At 19.9% G+C, this 12,530-nt stretch overlaps 1 protein-coding gene across 1 annotated transcript in view; it reads left to right on the top strand.

The window, feature by feature from the left end:
• Positions 1 to 12,394, top strand: part of PRSY57_1024900 (hypothetical protein) — a gene marked incomplete at both ends in the record, with an annotated part of 20,121 nt that extends 7,727 nt beyond the window's left edge. Inside the window, 9 exons of the mRNA XM_012907838.2 lie at positions 500 to 3,355; positions 3,446 to 3,661; positions 3,849 to 6,302; positions 6,462 to 7,379; positions 7,562 to 10,688; positions 10,850 to 10,998; positions 11,131 to 11,390; positions 11,633 to 12,150; positions 12,309 to 12,394. Coding sequence (XP_012763292.2) covers positions 500 to 3,355; positions 3,446 to 3,661; positions 3,849 to 6,302; positions 6,462 to 7,379; positions 7,562 to 10,688; positions 10,850 to 10,998; positions 11,131 to 11,390; positions 11,633 to 12,150; positions 12,309 to 12,394 — 10,584 coding nt within the window. The remainder of the gene's footprint in view (positions 1 to 499; positions 3,356 to 3,445; positions 3,662 to 3,848; positions 6,303 to 6,461; positions 7,380 to 7,561; positions 10,689 to 10,849; positions 10,999 to 11,130; positions 11,391 to 11,632; positions 12,151 to 12,308) is intronic.
• Between the last annotated feature and the right edge of the window lie 136 nt (positions 12,395 to 12,530).

The following is a 12,530-nucleotide window of genomic DNA, read 5'->3' as shown; positions in this document are numbered from 1 at the left end:
AATAAAATTTTATTTAATTATTTTTTTTTTTTTTTTTTTTTTTATATATATATATATATATAATATATATTTTTTTTTTTTTTTTTTTTTCTTATATTACCTGACCAATTCATAAAAAAAAAAAAAGAAAAAAAATTTTTAGCTACCTATGCAATAGTTTATATTATTACATTAAATAAGTTGTACTTATATGAGGGGAGGAACAAAAAAAAGAAAAAAAAAAAAAAAACAGAATATATAATTATCATATAATATTGCCTGACCTGTTCATATATATATATATATATATATATATATATATAACGAAATAGCATATTAGCTAGCTATTAAGTAGATTTACTTCATTAAGTTGTATATATAAAGTTTCTTCTGTTAGAATGAATATTGATATAGAATAGGATAGAAAGAAATCGATGAAAATATTTATTTGTATCTTTTTCATAATACATTTTTACATCATAAAATATTAATATATACATATATATATATTTTCTTTTAGGGAGAACTTAAACGTTACGTTAATCAAAGAAAAATCATTCATATCATAAAGTTAAGCACAAGAAAAAATAAACAAGAGGAAGAATACAGTGTGTGTAAGGGAATTATAAAATATGTTTCACATTTTGTAGGATATGAAAAAATTAAAGATATAATAAATAACATTTGTTTAATATTTAATTTGAGAAGAGAATATCAAGAAAAGCTAGCTCAGTATGTAGACAAAAAACAAAAAGAAGAAGAAATCGATGGTTTAAATTACGTCGAAACATTGTTTGACGATGAGAATTATAGAAAAAAAAAGAGTAAAAAACATGCTAGTGATTGGAAAAATGAAGTTGATAAAATAGTTATTGGTTTAATAAAAAAAACGAAAATACCTTTTTTAAAATATCAAGTATACAAAGCAACTGAATTGTACAAATTATTGAATTATATATATGATGATAAAAAAAAAATAAAAATTGATAAAGGACAAGGTGAAGAGAAAATAGAAGAAATAAATGAAAATATTATAGAGACAACTGGATATATTAAAAATATTTTAATAATAGGGAAAAATTATTCAGGTGCTAGTAGTATTATTTTTTTATTATATCAATTTTTAAAAAATTTAGAGGGAACTTCCTTTTGTGCTTATGACATTTGTAATATTGATAAAATAAATTTACATTATTGTTCTTGTGAAGATATATTAAAATATGTTTTTTATAAAAGTAACAATATGAGTGATGATACCAATGAAAAATTAGAAGAAAGAAAAGAAGCAGGAGAGTATAGTATGCTAGGTTCTACAATTAGTAGGAATAATACTAAACGTGAGCAAGATGGTAACAATAATAAATATAAAAATAAAGAAATAAATAATACTTATAGTAATAATAATAATAATAATAATAATAAAAATTATAATGATGGTTCTCACAATAATAATATTCTTGATGAAAAAGTTTCTACCTACGATGAGCATCCGAATTTAGATAAAAAAAAAAAAAAGAAACAAAATGTATCTAATTCAAAGAATGGGACATATAATAACCCTATTAAAAGTATGGAATTTATAAATTTAAATATGTTTAAAAATGTTGAAGAAAATATTATTATTAAAAAAAAAAAAATGAAAAAAAATCTTTTTTTAAAATATATTAATGTTAGTGATATGAATATTGTTGATAAAATTTGTAATTATACTTTAAAGAAAAATATATATAACCAAATAAATAAAGATACACATATGATTCTTAAGGATGATGTAAAAAATAATAAATGTTTTTTTTATAAACCTGAAAGTTTATGTTCTATGTCACCATACATTATAGATAAATGTTATTTTGTGTATATAAAAAATAAAATCCCTTACAATGCTTTTATCGCGTATACAGTCAATAAGATGAATGTCTACAAATTTATAAAAAATAAAATTATAAAATTATTTGAAGATTTAATCATAGAAGCATTGAATTTTTTTAACAAGGAAAAAATGATGAATAATAAAATATTACCTTTTTATCGTAAAAAAGAAAGACAAAAAGCACATCCTTTGAAAGATTCAGAAAAGAAAATGTTTTTAGAAAAAAATTTGGACCAAGAGAAAAAAAAAACAAAAAAAAAAAAAAAAAATGATGGGAATTGTAAAGATCGTGTGATTCAAAGTGATGAAGAGGATGAACATGATAAAAAAAAAATGAAAAAAAAAATGGATATAAATATTAATACAAATATGAATACACATATGAATACACATATGAATACACATATGAATACACATATGAATACACATATGAATACACATATTAATATAAATGTTGATATGAAAAATGAAGCATGCACCTATTCAAAACAAAATTATAATGAATTTATAAAGAATAAAAATAGTAGCGGTACAGATAATAATAATAATATTATACATAAAAAAAAAGAAGCAAAAAAAAATAAGAAAGAAAATTCTTTTGAAGAAGAAGATAATGAAAATCTTTATTGTCGTCAAGGCACGAACGAAATTTTTAATAATAATGATTTAAATATATACAAATTAAAAGATGATGATATTATGTTACAAAAAGATTTGTTATTCTCATATAATAAATCAGATATATATAAAGAGTATATGATTGAATTATTAGGCGAAAAGAACATACCATTTTATATACATATAAATAATTTAATATGTATGTTTGGTAAGTTTGTAGAATACTTTTTATATATGTTAAAAGAAAAAAAAGGATATGATAAAAGAGTTCTTGAAACTCATATAAATAATATAGTAATAATTAGTTTTATATATACATTTACATCTTTTATGAATAAAGAAATAAGAAATACGTTTGAAATATATATATTGAAATATATTAATAATATATCTATAATACCACGTAATACATCTTTTGTGCATATATACTATAATATAGAAACCAATAAATTATGTAGACAAGAAAAAATATATCGAAATGAAAATATAATAATAGAAAAAAATAATTTAATAAATAACCTTCTTGTAACAAATAATAGTTTTTATGTATATGAAGATTTAAATATATTATCTATAATAAATTTTTTAAATATTTCGACATATATTAATTTGCCTTTTTTAATTATGGGACATTCAAATACTGCAAAATCTTTATGTGTGTATAATTTTTTAAATAAACAAAAACAAATGAATACTTATCATTTTATGTTTTCTTTTAATTATTCATTTCATTACAATAACATAATAAAAACCATAAAAAAAAAATTAGATTTATCTATGCCTTGTGTAAATCAGGATATTACTATATTTATTGATGATATGTATTATGTTCCTAATAATAATACGTACAATACATTTCAATTTTTATATGCCCTCATAGACGACAACGTGAGATAAATATTATCAAACGTTTATATATATGTATATATATATATATATATGTATATGTATGTATATTTTATTTTATTTTTTTTTCAGTATTTTTTCGATATAGAGTATAATAAAAAGGTGCTATTCAGCAATAAAAAAATTATATGCACAATGAATGATGACAACATGTTGCTTGATGAAAAATATACATCGATGACATCCAAGATGTACAAGAATTTTTTTGTATTTAACGTTTCATATATGACTATAAAGGACATAAAGAATGTTTATTCGAATATTATAGAATGCCTATTTCTTAAATATGTAAGTGTAGAAATATGAATGTGTGTGTTTATTTTTAGATAAGACTTGAAAACTGTAAAATAGTATATGACCCTTCATAAGTGCATATATAATTATATACTAATGGGTATAATATGTACTTATCCATATATATTTATATATATATATATATATTTATATATATATTTATATTTTTTCCTTTGTGAAGAATTTTTATGAAGAAGTTGTAAACGAGTGTAATAATTTCATTAGTTTTCTCCTGGAAGTATTCGAGAATATATTCCGAAGCCCCCCAGAGGATATGAACGATGACAGCCATGATAATAATAATAATCATAATAATCACAATAATCACAATAATCACAATAATAACAATTATAATAATAATAGTGTGTACTATCTACACATGAACAAACTTAATAATGTTATAAATTATATGTTATTATACGACAAAGAATGTTGTACTAATTTCAACGATATATTAAATTTATTTAGAAACGATGTAGAACGTATTTTTTGTGAATCCACTTCTTTAAGCTATAAAAAAAAAGTTGAATATAAAGAAATTATTAACGACATTTTTTTAAAATATTTTGAAAAGCATATAATATATAAGACAAATGATTTGTTTATAAATATATATAATAACAAATTATATATATTAGAAAATAAAAATGATATATATGAAAATCATCATAATTTATTAAGTATAAATAATTTGAAACAATATTTCTTTTTTTCTTCAAACGATAAAGATATAAGAAAAGATTTTTTCTTATATAAAATATTAGTAGATCATATACTTACTATAAATACTTATCTTATTTTAAAGAGGACTAATATATTATTTGTAAATCATCAAAGTGTGTTGATAAATAAAATCGTTACCATATTTTGTTATTATAAATATTATCATTTGTATTTTTTGAAAGGTCATATAGAAGAAATTAAAGAAGAAATTAAAAGGGCTTATGAGAAAGCTATCAAAATGTTTAACGTAAATAAACAAAACATAAATAAAAACAAAATGGAGGGTGATAAGAACAACATAATGGACGGTGATAAGAACAACATAATGGAGGGTGATAAGAACAACATAATGGAGGGTGATAAGAACAACATAATTGACGGTGATAAGAACAACATAACTGACGGTGATAAGAACAACATAACTGACGGTGATAAGAACAACATAATTGAGCATGATATTAACAACACAATTGAGCATGATATTAACAACACAATTGAGCATGATATTAACAACATAATTGAGCATGATTATGACAAGGACACACAGCTTACTAGAAACGTTTTTTGTTCACAAATATTTGAAGATGAAGAGTATTTAAATTTATTAGATAATGTTATATATAACGGAGGTATAGACATATTATATAACTCCTTTATAGATGAATATTATTTATATATTCTCCATATAATAAAACATAAAGATATAATAATAGAAGGAAATTTTAATAATTATATATATTCTTTAATATTAAATATTAATCACTTTATATTTTATACTGATAATTTTCTTTTAATATATAAAAAATATAAAAATAAATATAGAAAGATATTTAAAAACATTCATATAATATCTTTAAAATTATTTTATTATGAAACAAATAATGTTAACCTTTTTAATATATCGTTATGTATATTTAATTATATAAAACATAGACAAACATCATCATGTATATTATTATTTAAAAATAAGTTTGATATTTCTCCTAACGAAGGGGAACAAAATGTACAGGAAGATATTTTACGAATGGACAATATAATACAAAAATATAACAAGAAAGTCAGAAGAAAAAATAACAAAATAAATAATAATATAGGATATATAAATAATATAATATCTTATCCACCTATATATAATCATCAACATGATGATAATATTTATATACCTAGTGTATATTCCTCCTACTCTAAATTATTTTATACACATCTATATAATAATTATGTAAATACATATTTCAATATCGAATATTTAACAAACAAAATTAAAGATATATACACACAACTATTAAAGGACCAAGAAAATTATCTTATTAATAAAAAAAAGTTATGTAAAAAATATATCTCTTCTTTTTTCGAACCAGACCTATATATTAAAATTAATAATTTTATAAAAGATATAAACAAAACAAATAAACAAATAGACAATATTAATAAATGTATGAACTCAAAGTTGAAAATATATGAAGATAAAATACGTGTTACTAAAAAATATTTAAAATTTATTACAAGAGATGATTTTTATTATTTCAAATATAAAAACGAAAATAATTATATTGGCCTTGTTAAAATATTATATCTATATATAAAAAAAAATAATGATAAAGCATATATAAAAAATACATTTACATATACATCTTTTATAAAACAAATTAAAAATATAGATAAACAACATATTAACAAAAATATTATTTCTAAATATGAAAATATTTCAAATGTAGAAAAATATTTGAACTACAAATTCGTATATATAATACATCAGTATATATCCTCAATAAATAATTATGTAAAACAAAACGAAAAAATAAATAAACAATATCAAAATTTACAAGAATTAAAAAAAAAAGTTACCATATTGCAGGAAAATGTTGATCATATAATATCTCAAAATTTATCACCCCCTTCTTATAAAATATATGTAATAAAATTTATATATATATATATATATATATATATATATATATATTTATTTATTTATTTATTTATTTATTTGTTTTTATAATTATGTGCATACTACCTTTAACTATACACACACGTGTGTCATTTTCTATATGTATTATTTTTTCAATCCTTTTAGGAAGAAATCCTTTTTGTTTATAAACAAATAAAGGAAAAAATAAAGACACAAAAAACATTTTTTCTCTTTAAGTCAGTGCTAATTACTTATTGTTTATCCTTTAGTTATAAGGAAAAAATAAAATTCTTAAAATTATTATTAAAAGAAAACAATCGAAAAGAAGAACACGCAGAAAACTACAACGATCTGAAGGATAAAAACAAAACAGATGAAATGATGAATAACGAAGAAAAAGACATGGGGAACTCTTATCTTCACGATGATGATTATAAATATATAAATATAAAAGATCTGTTAAATTATGATAATTTTATTGATATCGAATTTTTAAAAAAATACAAAGAGCTAAATTTATGTTACGATAAAATGATTATGTTCTATTGTAATACCTTTGATTATTTAAAAGATAATGTGGTGATATGTATAGATACATTTTTACAAACAAAAAAATATATGGTGAAAAAATTAATTGTGGACAAAAAAAATTTTGTTTACATAAAATATGAATATTTTTATAAAATTAAATTATCTTCCTATAGTACCGATCACATTAACATTTGTGATAAAATATGTGAAGATGAAAAAAACAAAAAAAAATATATTATGAAAAATAACCATATAGATAATTTTATTAACAAACTTAAGAAATTTAATAATGAGGATTGCTATTTGATTTTTCAAGGAGTTGATCAAAATATATATACAATATTGAAACAGAATAATTTAAATACGATATATATTTTTTTAAATGACATTAACAAAATGAATCTTAATAAAATAAACAGACATTATCACGTTATCATGTGTAATTATACCAAGGAAAGTATAATTAATTTGATAAAGTATTATTATGAAAAGGAAAAAAATCAATACATTCAACAGAATGATGAGATCAATCTGGAGGATTATCAAGACAAGGTAAAAACGATCATACAGTATAAAGCAACATAAATATATATATATATATATATATACATATATATATGTATATAAATATATATTTATTTATTTATTTATTTATTTCATATGTTTATATATCCATATCATATATCTCATTTTATTTTATTTTATTTTATTTTATTTATTTATTTTTTTTACAGGTCATGAACCTATACAATGAATGCCTAAATAACGAAAAAACCAAAGAAGAAGTAGTAAAAGAAATATGCGAAGAAAAAGAAAAATATAATCAACATATAAAAAATTCAAATACTAAGGAGGAGAAAGAGTTTGTATTAATGTACGTTTTTTATCTATTAATAGAATCTTTAAAATATATTAATCAACAATATTATATATGTAATACTTTCTTCTTAAAAATTGTTAAATCATTTTCTCGTCATTTTAATATAATGAATAATAAAGAAGCAGAAATATATATCTTAAATTATTTTTATTTTTATATTATATCACTTATTTATAATAAAGATATTCTTACAGTAAATTTTATACTCTCCATATATATAGACATTTTTGTTAATAAGGTTATTAAATGGAAAGACATCTTTTTATTTTTTAAAACTTTTACAAATCAAAATAAGCAAAAATGTATAATTCAAAAATATGTAAATCTAAATAATATCAATTCTCAAGAATTATATCAAACGGAACTTGATCAAAATATTAAGCATAGTATAAATATAAAAAGTAAATATAATAATCAGGTCACTCAAAAAGATCATACACATAATACAGACAAAAACAATAAACATAATAATAAGGATGCTAACCATTTTGAAAATAATAATAGTACTTCTCAGAAAAAAAAAATTATATCAGCCCAAAATATGAACGAATCGAAAAGTTTTAATAAGGACGACTTACAAAGGAATAATTCAACACAACACAATAATAAATGTTATGTCAATAATAATAATGATGATAGTATTTCTAATTATTACTCCTATCATATAGATAGTAGCTCCACGAGCTGCTCCCATAGCTCCATTGTTGATGAAACATACGGAATTGTAGAAAACGATCTTGATACTATATATAATGTAAAGGAATCTAAATATGTAAAACATGAAGATGACGATAAAGAATATGATGTACACAAAGACAAAGACAAAGACAGAGATAGAGACAGAAATAGAGACAGAGACAAAGACATCTTCTTTAATAATTACAAAGAATCAGAAAACATAAAAGATCATATAAATAAAAAAGAATCATTTAAAAAGGAAAAAATAAAAAAAAATATTTATAATTTACAAAACGAACATATCATACAAGTCACACACGAACAATACAGATTTAAACAACTTACACTTAATCTAAACTCATTCATCAAATTATTTTATATTAAAAAAAAAAAATTAAAAAATACTTTTTATGATTATCAAAATTATTATAAAGAAGAGGGAAATTATGAACATGGTCAGGAAAATTCTGACTTGTTCAGAACTTTCGATACATATAGTGAAGATGAGGAAGAAGAATTAGAAAAGTATAATAAAGATTATGAAAAACGTGATATAGATAGTATTGAATATTATATGTGTGAATTAATAGAATTAAAAAAACATAAAAGAAATATTTTTAAGAATTTGATAAGGAATATAAAAAAGAATAAGGATGACTGGGACAAATATATAAAAAATAAGGATAGAGATAATTATGATAAAATGTATATACCATTAAAAGAGATAAATAAAGATGAATTATATTATTACAAAGTTGTTGTCGATAAAATAATTAAGAAGGACATGTTAGATATATCTATTAAGAATTATATATCTATAAAATTAAAAAACATATATATAAATAAAAAACATATTATGAACAATTTATACAATTTAATAAATAAATACATGAATATTTCTATATTTCCATTGGAAATGGAACAAATGAATAAGCACGATTCTAATAATGACGAAATAATTAAATTAGAAAACAATAATAAAATAGTACACACTTCATTATTAGATGAAATAAAAAATAATACATATTTCATAAACATGATAGATCAAAAAGGTAGGATTATCCTTCTTTTTAAAAAACACATATATAGTTTTATTATATCTAAAATTTTATTAAATAATAATAATGTTACTTTAGTAGATATAACATCAGAGCATAGTGGTGTGCACACCAAAGTTAGTGATATTATTATGATAGATATAGACAATGAAAGGGATAATTACAAACTTGAAAATTTTATGGAATCAAATTTAAACAAAATATTTTTTGTATTTTATACTAACTTGAATATAATTACATATTCATTAAGAAAAATATCTGTGGTAATTAATCTAGATTTTAGTATGTATTCAAATGAATATTTGAATTTTCTATATTTTGTAATAAATTCAATTAATAACAAAAAATCCAAAAATAAAAATGAATTAAATTCAAAGTATCTCTTTTATGTAATGCTCTTCTTTGTCCTTATAAATGAGCAATCATATTTAGAGAATATAAAATTAAATATGGATATAATTAATGAATTCTATTTTTTAATTGAATTTTTTAACAATCTCCCAAGTTTGTTAAACGGGAAAGAACAAGAACTTGTTATGGACACATCTGAGCAAACGGTACTTCAGGATGATAATAAAAAAAATAATAATAATACTAACAATAATAAGAATGATAACAATAATAAGAATAATAACAATAATAAGAATGATAACAATAATAATAATAGTGACGTCAAAAACACTAACGCTAATATAAAAAGTAATACGAATGAAAAAATAAATAACATATATGATAGCACAAATAATATAAATAATAAAAATAACTCAGATAATATAAATAATGATAAAAAAATATATGAGTCAAGAAATGAAGAAAAATATAAAGAATTTTTTTTTAAATACTTCAATTCATTTTTATCTACTGTGTTTTCCAAAAAAATTATATTAATAAAAAATATCTTATCCTCATTTTTATGTACTTTCTTTTCTATAAAAATTAATAAAAATGTCTTATCAAATATAAACAACATTTTAAAGATATCTAGTAATACCTTTACAATATATGAATTAACAAAATATATACAGGAGAATTTTCATTTACTTCAAAAAATATTACAACACAACAAAATATCTCATATATATGAAATTAATTATAATGTAAAATCGATGAAAAATATTTTCATATCCAATTCTTTAATTAGGAATATGTACGAAAGAAAAAATGTCCTTTATCTCATTTTATTATCTTTTGACATTTTCGAAAATTTTAATTACATAAAACACGGAATCAACACAACCCCCAAACGTAATTACAACGGATTAAAAAAAAAAAAAAAAAAAAAAAAAATATATATATATATATATATATATATATGCGTGTGTGTATATTTATATATATATATATGTATGTGTGCATATTTATATATATATATATATATATATTTTTCTTTATATGCATCAATCCAGTAAAATTTATAACTGAGGAATACAACACCCTTTTATTTTATGTGAATGAAATGAAGAGAGAAATTCATCATTTTGTAAAAATGAATGATACAAACGTTTCCTTAGATAGTTATTATATGGATATAATGAATGCTTTATTAACATATAGGGTATATTCTACATAATTATATATATATATATATATATATAAAAGAAACAGTCATACACATATATTTTATATTTATTTACTTTATTCTTCTTTTTTTTTTTTTCCATGTGCATTAAATTATTCTCCTTTTAAGGTACCAAGAAAATGGAATTTCCTTGGAAATCATAAAAAAGAAAACATTAAAAGCTTGCTCACTTATTTATTAGAAAAGTTAAACTATTTGAAATATATTATAAACAAAGAACAAAGAGGAGCTAACAACGTTTACAATATTTCCATGTTCAACAACCCTTTGCTATTCTTTTATTCCATTTATTTTACATATGCCATTAATATGAACACCAGCTTAAGTAATCTGAGTGCCTCTTTTAAATACTCGGAGAAAATTAACAAGTAAGAAGAAAAAATTAAGAAAAAATTAAGAAGAAGAAATTAAGAAGAAAAAATTAAGAAGAAAAAATTAAGAAGAAAAAATTAAGAAGAAAAAATAAATATGAAAAAATAAAAATGAATTGTTCATGTAAAAATATGTACATGTTCATGTAAAAAAAGAACATTTATATTTATGTTTATATTTATGTTTATATTTATATTTATACGTGTGTGCATATTTCATCTTTTTCGTCCCAAATTAGAAAGGAAGAAGGCATATGGATCGAGCCGATTAAAATTTATAAAAGTGAGTTTACTAAAAAATCCTCAAACAATTTAGTTCACAATATGATTCATAAGAAGAACTTAGTTTTTTTTAAAATTACAAATGAAGAAAATAAAAATGATGAATATGAAAAATATATGGATGACGAAGAAAATACAAAAGATGAAGTATCGAATGATGATACAATTGAAAAGGATATAGATTATATATCTGATGTGTATAAAATTAACGAATGGAATATTGAGGAAAAAGAAAAAAAATTTTATTACGATACTCCATATATACTTATAAAAATAAAAAAGAATAAAGAATCTTTAGAAAAAAGAAAAAATGATATTTATGATGAAAAAAGTGAAAATAGAGAAAACGATTTAATTCATTTTGAACAAAATTTTAATTCTTTATTTGATATATTTAAAGACAATGATCATTTAGATTCTCATGATTTTATATATTATTGTCCAGTATTCAAATATAATTCTTCAACTCGAAACAGTAAGAACAAAAAATAAATAACGTGTATAATATGGACAAATGATGGTATTATAATATATATATATATATATATATATATATATATTAATTATGAATTTTTTTTAATTTTTTTTTATTTTTTTTTATTTTTTTTATTTTTTTTTATTTTTTTTTTATAGATGATAAGTTATTATTCTTTTTTCCCCTCCCATGTATATACAATAAGATGATTTACAAAAAATTGAGAGTCCACATGTTAGTATAAAATATTATTCGCCTTATATGTTTTTACAACTTCATTTGTTATTTATTATTATATTTTGGAAAATAATTAATTTCATTTTTTTTTTCATTTTTTTTTTTCATTTTTTTTTTTCATTTTTTTTTTTCATTTTTTTTTT

This window comes from Plasmodium reichenowi, chromosome 10 (assembly GCF_001601855.1).
Source record: "Plasmodium reichenowi strain SY57 chromosome 10, whole genome shotgun sequence".
Lineage (NCBI taxonomy): Eukaryota > Apicomplexa > Aconoidasida > Haemosporida > Plasmodiidae > Plasmodium > Plasmodium reichenowi.
The sequence above is the reverse complement of the archived record's forward strand: the minus strand, read 5'-3'. Positions and strand labels throughout refer to the sequence as shown.